Raw genomic sequence first — 16592 nt, forward strand, 5'->3', positions numbered from 1 at the left:
CCCCCCCCCACCCCCCAATTGAAAGTGACTGAGATAGTGATGGCTCAGATAGGGACTACCATTGGTGAAACGGCCCATTTGCCAAGTAGACTATTGAATGGCGATGCAGAGGTGAACTATCTGGAGGATTAGGCAGATGTTCATGAGAACCAATAGGTGTGCCCCACAAACGACCACAAACAACCCTTTTTAGAATGTACGGCCCATCTTCAGTGCACTGAATGAGTGCACACACATCTCCCTGAAAGTGGCCTAGGACAGGGCCCAAGTGAAGTCATGGTCTAGCCCATAGGGGTCTAGCCGAACCAGCAGAAGTTCCTCCAGGGTCTAACTTTGTACATGAAAACCTTTTCACTTCACTAAGCCTCCTTCACGAAATTACAAAACGAGGTATTGGATGTATTGGAATGAATTGTGTCAATAGGTCTAATTGAAGAATTTGTATGAATTCTTACTATGGTGTTTCCCACCGGTCACTATTGTGACCGAGTATAAAACCTAATATTTTACTTACTTAACCAACATAAAATCAAAAAAGGCATAATGTTTGAGTGTTAGGGAGGTCTAAGGAGTAAAATGCATGTACTCAAGTTGCAAGAAAAAATTTGTGATTAAACGGGTTAAATAAAAATGTGTTGGGTTAACTTACTAATTGCAATAAAAGCACAGATCATGCTTACAATTGTTGTCCCTCATCACCCTTGTACTCCAACGCCCCCTCAGGAGAAGACGTTTAGGGAATGGCCTGCTGTGGGCGAACCATTTCCTGTTATAACCACACCACATCCTCTGAGCTGAAATTTTCATTATTTTCATACGCACCACCATTTCATAATACAAAGTCTAGGCAAACTTGCCACCAGCTTTTAGGCTGTTCGGAGTGCTTTAGGTTGTTATGAGAGGTTGCTAGGTGTCTACTTACTGGTCCACCCTCGAGTAATATTCTGGTCAGTAGCTAGAGCTCAGTCCCTCCTTCAACTTAGTTGTTGGTCTAGATACTAGGAAGTGTAATTTTGAACACACTCAAGATTCAACGTTACACCTAACATGACCCCAAATCAGGAGAGAGAGCGAGAGCACTGCAGCAGAAATATCTTGCCACATTTTTTTCCACGCTTACACAAACACCTGAGCCGCATACTCCGTGCAGAGCGCTGACCGCGTGCCAAAATCCAAACCTGCGAGGCGCGCAAAACAGACAGATGAATCACGGCTGCTAATGCAGTCGTTACGAGAGGCAGACGTGATCCAAGAGTGAACGCAGGTTCCCTTCCAGACTGTCATTTCTCAAAGAGACGATTATGCAACTTATGCAGAGACACACCTGGAGACTAAATACCACCCATGCAGGAAGAATGCAGGACAGAGAAATAATAAATACAGAAATGTACAGGAAGATTTTGAGAGCGTGACAGCAATGTAGAGACTGAGAAAGAAAGAAATGCTTCAAAATCACACAAGAGGAGTTGAAATTGATATAAAGCACAAAGTGGCACTAGACAGCTGTTGCTCTGGCATCAAAATGGAAAAAGCATTTAATTTCTTGCATCCCACTGAGCTAAAAATCACTTAAACATGCAAGCCCTTTAATTTTCCTCTTTATCTGTGCATCTACATGCAAAATGCCAATTCAAATGGAGCTTTTTTGACAAAATGCACTGCAGAAAAGGAGTTAAAAGAAAGCTGAAGCTGAAAATCCCAGCCCCTTCCTTTCGGATTCACAGGAGCTGAGGTTGCATCCCGCTGGATGAGAGTAGGAAACGCAGGACCACTGACAAGAGGGCTGAGCCCTCTTCACTCCTCTGATGTCACCAAACACATGACCCAGCCTCTCCAGTAACAGCCCATCAGGAGGGGGGAAAAAAGTGTGTTTTAAAGCTTACACGTTTTTGGATTGTGAGAATGTCTCATTCCCTTCACAAACAACCACAGAACCACAAGTGCGGTGCACAAGATTTCCCCAGGACGATAGGAGGGAGCCACTGGGGCGTAAATGGTTAATCGGAGTGGGTCAACCCCAGTCACAGAGACCCAACAAGTCAGTAAGTATGCTCTAACCACACTCGTATATGCGTTGATATCTGTGCATGAACGCTATCCTCGGCTGCAGACTGCAGGGGACCGTGCGGACTGGTTTAGTTTGTTTGTAGCTGTGTGTTTTCCCCTTCAGATGCCTTGATATGATTTGTGCTCCCAGTTTAGGACTTCGAGGGTCACCACGACCTCCAGAAGAGGAGAGAGCCGACGTGTGGCTATGGCGTCTAACAGTCTTTTCAGCTCGGTGACTCCATGTCAGCAGAACTTTTTCTGGGGTGAGTGCTGTGAAAAATTATTTTCATTTCACTGTGGTTCAGCTTCGGGTCACACAGGAGTCAAGCTCCGCGAGCGGGTCGATAACCAATGGCGCACGCGCGCACGCACGATGGTTAAAAGTCACCGTGTTTACATTTGCGTGCATGCTAAGTTGCTGACATGTTTGTGTAACTTAAAAAAAAACTATGTGGGGGAACGAGGCCGAAGAAAGAGAAAAACTCTTCTGGATTTATAAACATTCGCTCTGTTTGAATTTACAGAGGTACATTAGAACAAGATGTGGAAAAACTTCAGCTCAAAAATGGGATGGCTGGATATAATGTGTAGGATTTGCGGGGGTTAATGGTAATTGATAAATGCACAAACCTGGTTAACGAGGGAAGCTTATATTAATCCTTATGAATGAAAACTTGCAAACACTCTTTATTTCTGTTCAGCTTAGTTTAGGCTTTTTCAAACAAGCAAAAGGAAATAAAATGCCAATTGAATGGAGCTTTTAATATGCACTGCAGAAGGGGTATATGCAATTTTTTTTTGGTCCCCACATAGTGTGAGCAAAACCGGGAGTGAAAATTGAGTCCAGCATTATACAGCACACAAAAAAACCACATGTAAAAATCAATCTATGCAAAACCTATTTGAATACCTCAGCTATTCAAAATATACTAACATGTAAAATCCAAACAAATCCTGATCTTATCACACAGTACGTATGGAAATAAAAATACAAAACACTGTTGACAAAGCAATCACAGAATGTACTTACAGTATTTTCCTCATCAAGTGTCTCATGTCGACGTAATCGGAGGCCTTTCTAGACAAACATATGGAGGCATGATATTGAGTTGGAGCCAGACAGTGTGAGCTACATGGTTTTGTGATCACTGTCGGCACACAGAGGAGTGTTACACCTTGATCAGAATATACAGCTTTATATTATAGCGTACTAACAATAATAATAAAAGAAAAATGATTCACACTTTCAGCTTACAGTACATACAAATACCTTCTAGAAACTTTATAAACCTTTTATAATCTGGAAATATCTACAGTATTTCAAGTGTCTTGCATTGATTTAAAGCACAAACTGCCACTACATACAGTAGCTGTTGTTCCAGCATCAAAATGGAAAAAAATAATATCTTGACATAAGCTAAAAAGCACTTAAACATGCTAATCCTTTAACTTTTCGGTAACCCTTTACAATAAGGTTCATCAGTTAACCTTAGTTAACATGAACTAAGAATGAACTGCACTTCTACAGCATTTATTAATCTTAGTTAATGTTAATTTCAACATTTACTAATACATTATTAAAATCAAAGGTTGAATTTGTTAACATTAGTTAATGCACCGTCAACTAACATTCATTAACAATGAATAGCTGTATTTTTATTAACTAAAATTAACAAAGATGAACTAATACAGTAAATAATGTATTGCTCATTTTTAGTTAATGTTAGTTAATAAATTAACTAATGTTAACCAATTAAACATTGTAAAGTGTTACCAATTCTTCTCTTTATTCGCGTTCAGCCTAGTTTAGGCTTTTTCAAACATGCAAAATAAAATAAAATGCCAATTCAATGGAGCTTTTTGACAAAATGCACTGAAGAAGGGGTCTATAAAAATGTGTTGCTCTAGCAAAAAAAAAGTAATTTCTTGATTACCTATAAGCAAATAAATCTCAAAGTATAAAGCATCTTATTTATAAAGACTTTTAAAATAAACAGGACTGTCATTTACAAAGACACCGAATGGGGACGGATAGCCAGCAAAATCCAGATTAATGACTGACTTTATTAATTACATTTTACATTCATAATGGCATATTATATTTGGTTAAGGATATGGTAAATAGTTAAACGGGGTTAACAGGGTTCAGGACCGGAATTAACCCTTTGACTTAAAGTAGGATACATTAATAGCGAAGCTTGCATTTGCCTAGTGGTCTAGATAATAGGAAGCTGAAAAAAAGTCCTAAAAAGGTTATTAAAATCATATTAACAGTCACAATTGAATGTAGCACCCAGCATGACCCTGAAAAACGAGAGAACACTGCAGCAGCACAAACATCCTGTCACATTTCCACGTTAACACAAACACAAACATCATTTTACGAGCAGAAACACTCAAACTCCTTCAGGTGACAAACGGCCGCCACATGCAACACGTACAGATGTTCAACAAGCTCTAGGCAAATTTCGTAGAGCGTCGCTAATCAATTAGCAGCATGTTGTTCGGCTCAGAGGTGACATGTGCTTCTCATTTACAGTGAGCACTGATATTCTGGCCTGGATTGAACGGCTTCATTCAGCTAATTGATAATCACATCTCTCGTTTACGCTAGAAAAACAACATTAATGGACGAAACGCGACCTGGGTAACCATACCTCAGAGAGAGAGCAGTCAGAGACATCCAGCTTATTCAAAAGAAAGCTAAACGTTATTGGAATGCAATCTCTACAGCCAGGCTTGGGGCTTTTTTTTATTTTTAATTCAAATTTTCAAGTCAAGAAAATTGTCAAATAAAAAGACATCTAGCAGTCTGATGTAATATGCACTGATTGACAAATGAAATGATCTCTTTGATGAGTGGTTTATACTTTTTGCTTTCATATCTGCATTGTTTTATATCATCAAAACTTAATTTGTGAGGGAGGGGGAGGGTTAGCATTATCTTGGCTTCAACATCAAGGACATCTATCAGCCGGACGTGTTTTTATACGGGCGTATTGGCAGCAGAAGGCTTGAAATAATTTACGCCATGTGTGACACGTTATAGGACCAAATCACCGCATCTCTCAGAACATGTGCATTTCCTTAACATGAGTTTGTCACAAACGTAATGCGTGCGATAATCTGTCTTAAAAACTATAATTACCAGTTCAAGACTGAACAGCTTCAAGAGACCAAAATCAGTGATAACGGACTGTGTGTCAGGAAAAGAAAAAGACATGAACAAGTAAAGGAAACATAATTAGACATATTACAGACTGAATGGTGAAGAAAAATGAGCCTTGATTCCTCAGAGGACGAGGCTGTAATGTGATATGAGACAAAGTGAAGCAGTAGTTCAATTCTGCTGGAGCTGCTCAAAGCAAACACGAACAAATTATAATCATGCTGCTTTTTTGTTATGCTTTCCTCAAAGTCTGAGACCAAATCTTGACTTTACAAACAAAGAAACGTTATGGTGCACATTGAAAAAGAAATATTTTAAATTCCACCCTATTCCTAGGTGACAAATTTTACTTGAGTAATTGAGTGAAATTGATCCGCTCTTTGGATCATCTTAAATCATGATCATAGCAGGTTTTGTTTAGTGCTGAAGTTATTAAAGTTAAACAAAAACATTGTAAAAATCGTGTGCATTTTTCAATGACATTTTTAAAACAAAAAATTGTTATGCTCATAATAATTTGGCCTGAAAAAGTTTTGCAATGAAAGAACCGTTTTATAGTGATCTCAAACTAAATACTACTTTTTTTAGATCACACAGGATAAATTTTATAGTCTCAAGCTGAATTTCGACTGCATTCATTTCTATGCAACCTGAAAAATACTATGACCATTTAAAAGCATTGTCGAAGCATTTAGTTCTTTAAAAGAAATTCATAGTGAGGTTCGATCATGACTTTACCAGGTGCACGGAAGCAGACGATATAAAAAGTGAAACATTTTACTAATTAGAAACTATTAAAGTTCCCCTTACCACAAGTGTTGCTGGATTTCCTTTTGTACTTTTTAGAAGAAATTCAGCTTAACATAAAAATGCATTTAATTTGAATTTAACAAATTTCTTTTCAATTGAATTGGCTCAAAATCTCTGAATCTGCAAGACAAAACACCACGGACGACAATTGTTGAAGTTCCATTGTAAAAAAAAAAGAAAAAAAAAAGTGCCACTTCTCCCATGGAGCTCCTGTGCCACACACCGTATCCAATATGCTTCTCTACATGACAAAGAGGAGCATTGATGTCTCATACAAACTTGGAGGGAGCTTCTTAGAAAATAATCAAACACTTAACCATGGAGTCTCAGTCAGCCAAACATAACATTAAAAGTGGGAAACAATAAATAGTCCCATAACACGAAGAGACCCGACTTCTGTAACGTGGAAACCCAGTCAACAAACCATCAGAGTGGCCACAAACCATCTGTAAATCATAGCCAGCCAACCCAGCGCCTCTGATATATCACCGTTTGAAGCCGTCGCTGATGGAAATATACATGAAAATACAGAATTCATAGGCATTGGATTGTGTACGAGGGACAGAGCCAAAGGTTGATGTAAGTGTATTTAAAGAGGAGGATTATGGAGCTGGAATCCAGACAAACAGCTCCGATAATGAATGGCCCCCTCATACCATGAGCTCAAGACGCCTTTCAGATCACCTCAGCAATGAAACGAAATAATAATAAAGACATTTCGGATTCAGAGAACAGTACTTTAAAAATATATATTTTAAAAAGAAATAATAATTTTTAAAAAATCTGAAAGCATTAATGAGAATGCTTTTATTTTTACAACATTTTCTTTACAAGTTAACATTTTTGCATGACAATTTACATGAAAAGATGAGCTGGCATGGACAAAACCTAATGATCCATGTCATACAGCTTGATTTGAGACCTTTTGCACATAAAAAAAGTCACATGATAAATTTCACTAATTTCATGACATTACAAATGGTGCTGAATCAACTTTGTTTATATTTCAAAACACATTAAAAAAAAATTATTAAAAAAGACCACTGTATATATTCAATATCCCACTGTGTTTGCGTATATTTAGGCTATATATTTGGGCTCCAAAGGCACAAATTTGGCATTTTGGTCATACAAAATTTAGGTTTTGGAGGACTTAACATAATGTTAATTCTGATGCATCAAAAAATATCAATCAATAACAGGAAAGTTGCATTCAACTCCAACCTTTACATCAGAAACACTCGTTCGCCTGCAGACACTGGCACATTTTGATGTAGAAGTATGTTAAAATGCCTCCAACATTTCTTATTTGCTTTTTAAGAGCAATTGGCAAAGCATAGGAAGAATATTGCAGAAAAAAAAAATACTGTATAAACAGACTAACAATCCAAAGCAGCTATTTCTTTCAAAAAGAAAACAAAAAAATCCTTCTTCATGCTCTAATATTGCTACATTTATCAGGCGATTCAAGCAACCCGCTTTCTGCAGTCTGCAGCCTCAGGCGGATTCAAGGGTAAAAAATATGAAATGTTCAGATAAGTGGACGTCGATTCCTTGGCTGTTTTGATTGTGCCGTAATGAAGTGATTCCAGCAACTGCATTTAACAAGGCTTTACCTGTTCGCCCCCGCCAAAACCGGCCCGGCGTATTGATTTAACCTCGACAGGAATGCAAAATTTCCATAAGCCAGAACATTACTTTAAAATATTTATAACATGATACGCACAAGGGCTATAAGGGAAAACAGAACGTAAAAATGCCCGGAATGAGAGCAGGAAAACTGGACGCGCTGCATTGGCGTTCTTCCTCAACCTTGGCTTCCTTTTCCAACTGTGGCTCCGCAGCTCACCGCAGGAGAAATGGAGTGTTTTCCAATAGGCCCTTGTAATGCTTTATTTCCCCTTAAAAATTTACATTTCTGATATGTAAACAATAAGCGAAGAAGCTGGGAGTCAAACTGTCTGTCTCCAACCTGGCTCCGAAAGCACCATCCAAACAGCTAACTGGAAAAAAACACGTATGCATTTTGTGATTATGGTTTTAAACATTCAAATTTGAGTAAGCTGATATAAACAAGTCCATAAAAACGCAGAGAAATGCTCAAACATACAAAAAAAAAAAAACCAGGGATGAAATAACATCATGCGCCTGCCATTCGTGAATTCGTACCAGTAAACACGTCAGGAATAGTTACGGAAGCCGTCGCGTGAGTGTGAGCAGCGTGCAGAACACATGGAAATCCAAACATTAGCTTTAGAGGACAAAATAACCCTCTCTAACTGGCATGGTAATCTGACCACAGTAATCACTCGCTACAGAAGCCATCGCGCACACCTGCACGTATCGGATATCCGCTCGAGGAGCAATGCAGCGGCTCTTTACATGCCGGGTTTGATTCTATAGTATCCAGTTCTCGTCTTCTGTTACAAGGGTTTTCAAACCACAAAAGAAACACTTTGTCATCTCACAGATTTTAAAGGTCTTTAGGCCATGTCCACTGCACTTAAGGATAATGCTATAGCACTGTGTCGAACATCTTGAGCGGTTTGGAACTGAAGAATTTGGAATTCAACAAAAAAAAATTGTGCAGTAATTTTAGGAAAAAGCACATGAACGATTGAGAGGTTCTTGTGAATCTAGCATTTTAAAATAAGCAACAGTGAAACCGAGCACTATACGAGTTTATGCTTATTTTCTCATTTAAATGGATAGTTCACTCACAAATCACTTACTGACCCTCATGTTGTTCCAAACCAGTTTGAGATTCTTCTGTTGAACAAAAAAAAAAAATATTTTGAAGAATGTTGATAATCAAGCAGTTGACGGTAGCCATTGACTTCCATAGTAGGAAAAAAATACAATGGAAGTCAATGGCTACCTTCAACTGTCTGTTCACCAACATTCTTCAAAATATCTTATTTTGTGTTTAACAGAAGAAAGAAATAAACTCCAACAGGTTTGGAACAACATAAGGGTGAGTAAGTGTTGATAAACTTTTCATTTTCAGGTGAACTATCCCTTCAATTGCATTACTTATAATTAGCAGAATACAAGAACACACTAACCAGAACATAATCACCTTGTGCCATTAGGACTAAATAATTCATGTTGGTTAATCAAGTGCTTCTCAACTGGTTTTGCTTCAGGTCACAGATTTTACATTGAACATTAAACAGTGACCACAATTGTATATTATTCAAAAGTAAAAGTAAAAAAAAACATCAAACAGACATTGACTGCATGTACCTAATAATATCCAAATTCATTAACATGACTCAATTACGGAAATTTACTTTTTTGTAATTGCAAAACAACCACAGAAATGATTATCCATCCGGAAATGTAAAACAAACATTGGGATAATGTAGTATTAGTTTAGCAATGATAAAAACAAATTAGAGCAATATCAAAATAATATATTTTTCTATCCTAATTAAGCACCATTACATGTTTAGTTCCATTTGATTGTTTGCGTTCAGCACAGTTTTTCCCTGAGACCCAACAGTTAACGGATGCCTTCAACCTCCCTGACAACGGGACGCGGTCTAAATGAAATCAATTAGCGTTTATCAGCGTGCCGCAAATGGGCCGAGAACGATTTTTGGAGAACTTGAGACTCCAAACACGAGGCATGTTAAAGCTCAGAGGAGAAAAACAGTCATTAAGAATTAACCCCACAACTGAGCACGTTGTCAACAACACTGTTTTTCTGATTGGGACGGCTGTTGACTCATCCTCTGACGGCATTCGGCAGGCTGCTATAGTTACTGAACTAGACATCATGGCTCCTGTTTCATTGCTTGTGTGTTCACTGAGCACAAAACTACTTGTAAAGGTGTTTCGGTATATCACTGAATCCTTTGGGGAAATAACAGCCACTCAGTGGAGTATAAAGGCCAGGCCTTATGTAAAATTAATCAGAAAGACTCCCTCACCGAGGTTGACACTGTCTATTAAAACGTTCCTCCTCGCTGTTAAATATGCATTAGACGTCCAAAGGCAAATCTCCAAAGAAGTTGTTTTCCACTGAAAATGAAGAGTAACGCTGGAGTTTGATACACTTGGAGAGGTTTGAAAGCAATGTGAAAAACCCGGAGCTTTACATGGACTGTCATTTTGCTGACAAAGACAACAAGAGATCTCTCTCGACATTCTCACGACATCTAAATATTAACAAGGCATCTTATTAATAAACATGATTCATCTGGATCACGGTAAATGGCGCTACAATTAATGTGAGAGGAAACAGAAAAAGACATGTAAAAGCACAAACAAAACTCTGCAAAGGTAATTTGAAAATGCTTAAATATTGATGCTACGACTGGGATTTTGAGTGAAGAGTTTCTACGTTTATATCAAAACAAGGTTGGAGTCTCGTCCTAGTTTGAAGAGATTTGAATGCATCATAAATCAATTCAAAACTTCTTTCTATAGAAAGCATGTTTTAAATAAGCAGATCCTCAATGTATGCTTTTAATAATAAGGTTGCAAAACATTCTTCTCTGATTTTTGTTTTGCGCACTTCAAGCCATCGATCATTATCGCTCTAGCAGTCCAGCATTTATAAAAACCTCAACCAAGAAGAACACAAAGAATCTATAGCACCTACTTATTCTGTTTCGACTTCAAAACACGAGATTCATATGCACAGGAATCTCTCCATTGTTCCGAGCCTTTTCCCAGAAGTATTGCGAGATGTGATGGGCGAGACTGCAGTCAGCTTTACTGGCATTGTGATGTAGGGAGTTCATTATGAAGTAAATAAAGGCTTCCAGAGCATATTGTTCTTTAATTTTACTGCTGACAGCTGCTTCGAAAGACAAAAAGAATGTCGAAAACATGAACCATAAGACATAGAAGTCTTATTTGTTGAAATTACCATCATGTTACTGTTACAAATTCAGTCCGAACAAATGCAATGGCTCTGTTCCAAAAGCCAACTACACTGGCAGCGTTTTAAGGCATCCCAGGTAGGCAGCATTATTAAGATACCCTTTTGAAAAAATGTTAGGGTACAATTGTATTTATCATGCATAGAGCATGTATTGTGACAAGCAAAAACTCTATGAAGGATAAATGTAATGTTGCCTTTAAATTTGGCCAAAAACAGTATCGTATTAATAACGTTAATTAAGAAAAGAAAAAAATCCAGACAAAGCAAAGGGAAAAAAGTTGGTAAGGGGGTTAGATTTTATTGTTTTTGAAAGAAGTCTCTTATGCTCACCAAGGCTTCACTTATTTGATCAAAAATACTGTAATAACAGTCATATTGTGCAATATTAATACAATTAAAAATACCTGCTTTCTATTTGAATATATTTTAAAGTTTAATTTATTCCTGTGATCAAAGCTGAATTATTAGCACCATTATTTCCAGTCTTCAGTGTCACATGATCCTTCAGAAATCATTGTATCATGCTGCTCAAGAAACATTTCTTATTATTATATCAATGTTGAAAAGAGTTCAACATTGATATTCTTAATTTGTGCGGAAATCATGTATATACGTTGATAAGTTTTGGGTCAGAATTATTATTTGAAATAAAAAACATTAACATTGTAACATTATAAATGTCTTAATTGTCACATTTGATCAACTTTAATAGAACCTTTGCTGAATAATAGTTTTAAAAAAATTGACAAAAATGTTGAAACGTAGTGTTTATTTAGAGAGTAGTAGAGTCCATACAATTCCACACAAAAAAAGTGTTGATGAATTGATCGACTTAAAAATGTATTACTTTACCCAATATTAGTTTTTTAATCTTATTGCAGTAGTTTAGCAACATGTTAACCCCTTACTTGATTCTCCAGTATGCTTTGCACAAATGGCATATACTATGTATAATGTTCTAAATCAATCACTTAAAATATTCCATTTCAGTAAGAATGCTGACTTTGGCTATGTAGGCAAGACAGCTCACTAGGTTTTACAACGGAGTCTATACGATGGCATAAGTAACAATACATGTGTTTAATTTAAAGAATCAATGACAGAAAACACTTCCAGTATGACAAAGATCAGAACAGCAACAGTTAAAGCGTTTTTCAGAAAGAGTCTCTGTGCAGAAACACTAGAGTTAAACTGTGGTAAACAAATACTCAATAGTGATGAGAGGTTCTTTTCAGTCCCCAAATTACAGTCTGGTTAACCAGAGAGTCTGTGTGCCAGCTCATTACTGATGTTTGCTTCCAATGCGACTCGTCTCCATCCAAGTTTACGAAAACATTCGAGGGGCCTTGAAAGCACAGAGGGTTTTATACAGGCTGTAGCCCAGGAGACAGAAGCCCGAATTAGACAAATGCCTACACGTTGCTAGTCAACGGGCCATGGTTTCACCCAGGTCCTGTAGCAGATCGCTGTAAATGCGGTTAGGCGGCTGAAAGCAATGCCACGAGAGGACAGTGGGCCGCCCTGCCTGGGAATGCCACTCGATGCTTCCCGACAACTCTGAATCTTAATGCCTTATTTAATTACAGTAAGTGGCTGACATTCACCTAATTGTTGGGAGTAAATTAAAGTGCTACATTCACTCAGTCTCATTACGTTCCCACAAAGACACATAAATGGCTTTTCCATCAGCAACTTTTTCCTGAATATAAAATATGATTGTGTTTTTCGCCCAGATATTATATGACCCTTTCAATGAAGATTTATTTCACAATGCCGATTACACAAATGAAAGAACATTGTGGGAAAACGAAATCCTACTGCAAACTCAAAATAAAAAAGGAAAATCAGCCCATGGTACAAATGGTAAAGTATTTCAGAGTGTACATGCAATGTACTCAAGATAACCTCAAATAATATCATAGTACTAGTATGCTAGTACCATTGGACATTTGGACATTGTCCATGTCCAAAAAAGTTGTTAGAAACATTACAGCTTTAGAAAAACAGTCTATGTTATATATACACTACAATTCAAAAGATGGACGGTAAGATATTTAAACGTTTTTGGAAGTGTCTTATGCTCACCAATTAAAGGTATAGCGGAGGATTTTCTTTTTCCGGGTGGGTAGCCTATACTATTGGTCCACCTAAGTGTCAATCATTCTGGTGATATGTTTATGTAAGGCCGTCGTACGTGCTCGTGCCTTCTGCGCATGCGCACTTTCAGGTGTATTATGTGTGATGAGTTACGGTTTCAGCCATTCCTTTGAAAATGGCTGAGGGTCGAAAGAGAAAAAATGTATACGAAGTGTATAATAAGAAGAGAAAGGCTGCAGAATATAGAAACAAGACCAGAGTGATTTTGGGTGAATATTTCACACGCTGGCGTGCGCTAAAAGCACAGGTTGGGCTTCCGAATGATGCCGCAGTCGCGAAGATTCTAACGTTACTAGACAGGTAAAGTTTGTCATGCTATTTGGAGAAATCCCTTTTAGAATCACTGCTAGTAAAAGTTAATGTAAGCTATGATTAGCGATGCTAGCCCTGGCACAAGTCATGCACGGCGTAGACACGGTAAACATCTCAATTTGTCTAAAGTAGCCTTATGACCAAATGGTAAATGGTATCACGCTGAAATATTCTAAAACCTTGTGTGTTCAATTTTCGATAATTACAATGTGTTCACCATAGTATTTATTACACAAATGCAACAAGCTACTTCTCCATTGCATATCATGTCTTGAGTCCTCGGTCACTCAACACGTTTAATAGGCGCATGTGCATTTTTAAAAAAACTTGGAGAGGGCGGGTTTTCTCTAAAATTCGGAAAGATCCTCCGCTATACCTTTAAGGCTTCATTTATTTGATTACAAATACAGTAAAAACAATAATATTGTGAATCTATTTATTGGATATATTTTTAAATTAAATTTATTCCTGTGATGCAAAGCTGAATTTTCAGCATCATTTCTCCATTTTCAGTCACGTGATCCTTCATAAATTAAATGTTGAAAACTGTTCTGCTGCTTCATATTTTTGTTGCTTTCAGGATTCTTTGACGAAAAGAATAGCATTTATTTGAAATAGAAATATTTTGTAACATTATAAATGTATTTACTGTCACTTTTGATCAATTTAATGCATCTAAAAGCATCCTTCATTTCTTAAAAAAAAAAAAAAAAAATTATATATTTTTTTTTTATCTTACTGGATCTTACTGACCCAAACTTCGTGTTGTTTAACAGCTCAACAGTATTGAGTTCTGAAACAAAATATTAACTTGCTAACCATTAAGTAAACAAGCAAAACATTTCAGAAATAACAACTGCACTGCGCACATTGGAAGATGGCAAATGGCACAAAAAAAAAGCAATTACATAGTGTATGATAATAAATGGACTGACATTACAAACAGCTCAAGGCATAGGGGCTGTACAGTTCTCTGCTCATAGCCACTAATTACTGATAGTGAGACAAAAACACAAAATACGTCACATTTAATTGAATAACAATACGTCTTTCAAAAACAGCATTATATTGTGACATGCAACGAGTTTAAGAAGCATTAAAAGCTATCAAGTCTCACTTATGCGTTTACGTCCTTAGTGTTCTGCAATGTAAAATAGATATTGATGTTAATGGTTGTATAAATAGTCAGGAAATTTCCCTCAAGGCAACCCCCAAAAAAAAGCAATACAAAAGCCGCAGTTTGCGATTTCCACATTTTCGTGCTCTAATATTTCCATATTTCAACAATGCATTTCAGCTTTTTAGTGCTCATACTGTATCATTCTTGCAGTATAAAAGAAAAAACATGCAGGACTTGCAACCCACAAAAATGCTGGTGTGGGTTTCGTCTGAGTGCAGTAGTACTAACAACGTGCCACAAATAATTGTGGCAAAATAAAATAGGTGCTAAAATTTATCATCAAAAATGGACTGGAACTAAATAATGACTTCAGGTATTTTTAAACACAGTTTGCCAACATGACAATATGGACTAGGTTAGTCTGAAACTTCTGATGCCACAAATATGCTATTTCAAATCACTTAAACAGAAGAATTTAATGCAATTGGCACAGCGGCAGTGATGAACCCTGGAGTTCACAGGGGACTCGCTTAATAACCCACTTTGATCAGGTTACAACCACAGGCCATGATACACTTGAAGTCAACAGTTAAAGAGAAGCAGTCGAAGTGCATCGCCTCAGGAACAACTTCTGCCGTGATAAAACACACATCCAATATGAGCTCAGACGCTCATCTGTCGACTGAAGCATCGCAGTGGAGAGACAGACAAATCTGTCCTGAATGAATCCCACCAGAAGCATAGGATTTATTTTCACTTTTTTGTTTAATTTGCCATTTCTGTTTTTTTGTTTGATTGAAGTTGACAGCAAACTAGCATTTGATGGCAATGGATCGAGTAAACACGCTATAAATACATGTTTAAACAGCTTTCACAATGTAATTCTAATCAAATCTGAATACTCAGTGGGAAATAATGACTATCCACTGGAATTTGGTATTCAATGGTGGTTCAAAATTACGCTTTTAACTTCATAATAAGCATAAAAATGAAGTTTCATACTACTTTTGAGATTCTAGACGTGCTCAGCTCAGCTGTGGTGTTCAGTGTCCGATATTTTCTCGTCGTCTCGCTACAAAATCATCCATCATTACAGACACTGCTTACCTTACTGAAGTACAATAAATGTGTTTTAATTGGACAGGGCTTTCAGAGAGAAGGATGAAGGCTGGTCAAATCCACAGAGAACAGAATAGCAGGACGTTGGCCATATTAAACCGTCTGTGTTATCTTTAGCACCTTATGCATGTATCATTGAGATTCCTGTCCAAAGTAAGCACTCTTTAGAGCGCACCGGATTATAACACGATTGAATGATTGGAAGCATGTTAAGAAATGAATTTTACCATACGATGCTTCAGACAGAAGTCAAATGCAGGCAGTTGTCAGAGATATCAGCCCTCTTTTGCTGTCAAATAGAAAATTAGCAACATGTTAGTGCACTAAAAACCTCTGCAGTCACTATTGTTTTTGTAACGAGATGGTTTCACAAAAACAATCCGAGCAAAGATGTAATTTGGCATTGTAGACATCACCTTTACCTGACCACACTATAATCATGGTCATGTTGTCATTTCAAAAAGATCTGCTCATAAACATGACAAAACAACATTTAATTGTGCTCAAAAATAGTGTTAGACTGTCGAGGGATGTATCGGCAAGGCTAATTAACCTACAAGATTATTTTATCAGCCAATAATTATGACGAAGATATATTTTGCCTTTTTTAACACTTCCAAAAGCTCTTGATTTGCTTTCGATTTAACAACTGATAATGCACTTTTTTCCTGATTTTATATGTTCTGCCCTTTATATATCAGTATATGCCACTAAAAACCCCATATTGGTCTGCCACTATTAAAAACGACTCTGTTAAGATGAAAAAGCCCCAAAACGCCTGGAGAGACGCGTTTAGCTGATTAAGAAAGTTAAACGGTAGCCTCATTTTAATTTTAAGAGGCACACACTATGCTTCTAATGCTTCTCTCATTGAACCACAAAACTTCCTACCATTTATAAGTACAAGTGATCTCAATTAGAGACCTCCATGAAGGCGCGGGGCGGCAGACAGTCACGGCAAG

The 16592-nt window shown here is 37.3% G+C and overlaps 2 protein-coding genes across 6 annotated transcripts in view; one reads left to right on the plus strand and one right to left on the minus strand.

The window, feature by feature from the left end:
- Window positions 1-16592, minus strand: part of supt3h (SPT3 homolog, SAGA and STAGA complex component) — a 144250-nt gene that overhangs the window by 115137 nt on the left and 12521 nt on the right. The window lies entirely within an intron of this gene.
- runx2a (RUNX family transcription factor 2a) overlaps window positions 1905-16592 on the plus strand; it is an 87010-nt gene continuing 72322 nt past the window's right edge. Inside the window, exons 1-2 of one of the 2 annotated variants that reach the window (XM_077238741.1) lie at window positions 1905-2042; window positions 2198-2312. In XM_077238741.1, coding sequence (XP_077094856.1) covers window positions 2255-2312 — 58 coding nt within the window. In that variant the 5' untranslated portion in view covers window positions 1905-2042; window positions 2198-2254. Of the gene's footprint in view, window positions 2043-2105; window positions 2313-16592 lie in introns of those variants that run through there. The other variant, XM_077238742.1, reaches the window with a different exon arrangement.

Source organism: Siphateles boraxobius, unplaced genomic scaffold, assembly GCF_051911475.1.
Source record: "Siphateles boraxobius isolate OS27281-9 unplaced genomic scaffold, OSU_SipBor_1 22, whole genome shotgun sequence".
In the NCBI taxonomy this organism is placed as follows: domain Eukaryota; kingdom Metazoa; phylum Chordata; class Actinopteri; order Cypriniformes; family Leuciscidae; genus Siphateles; species Siphateles boraxobius.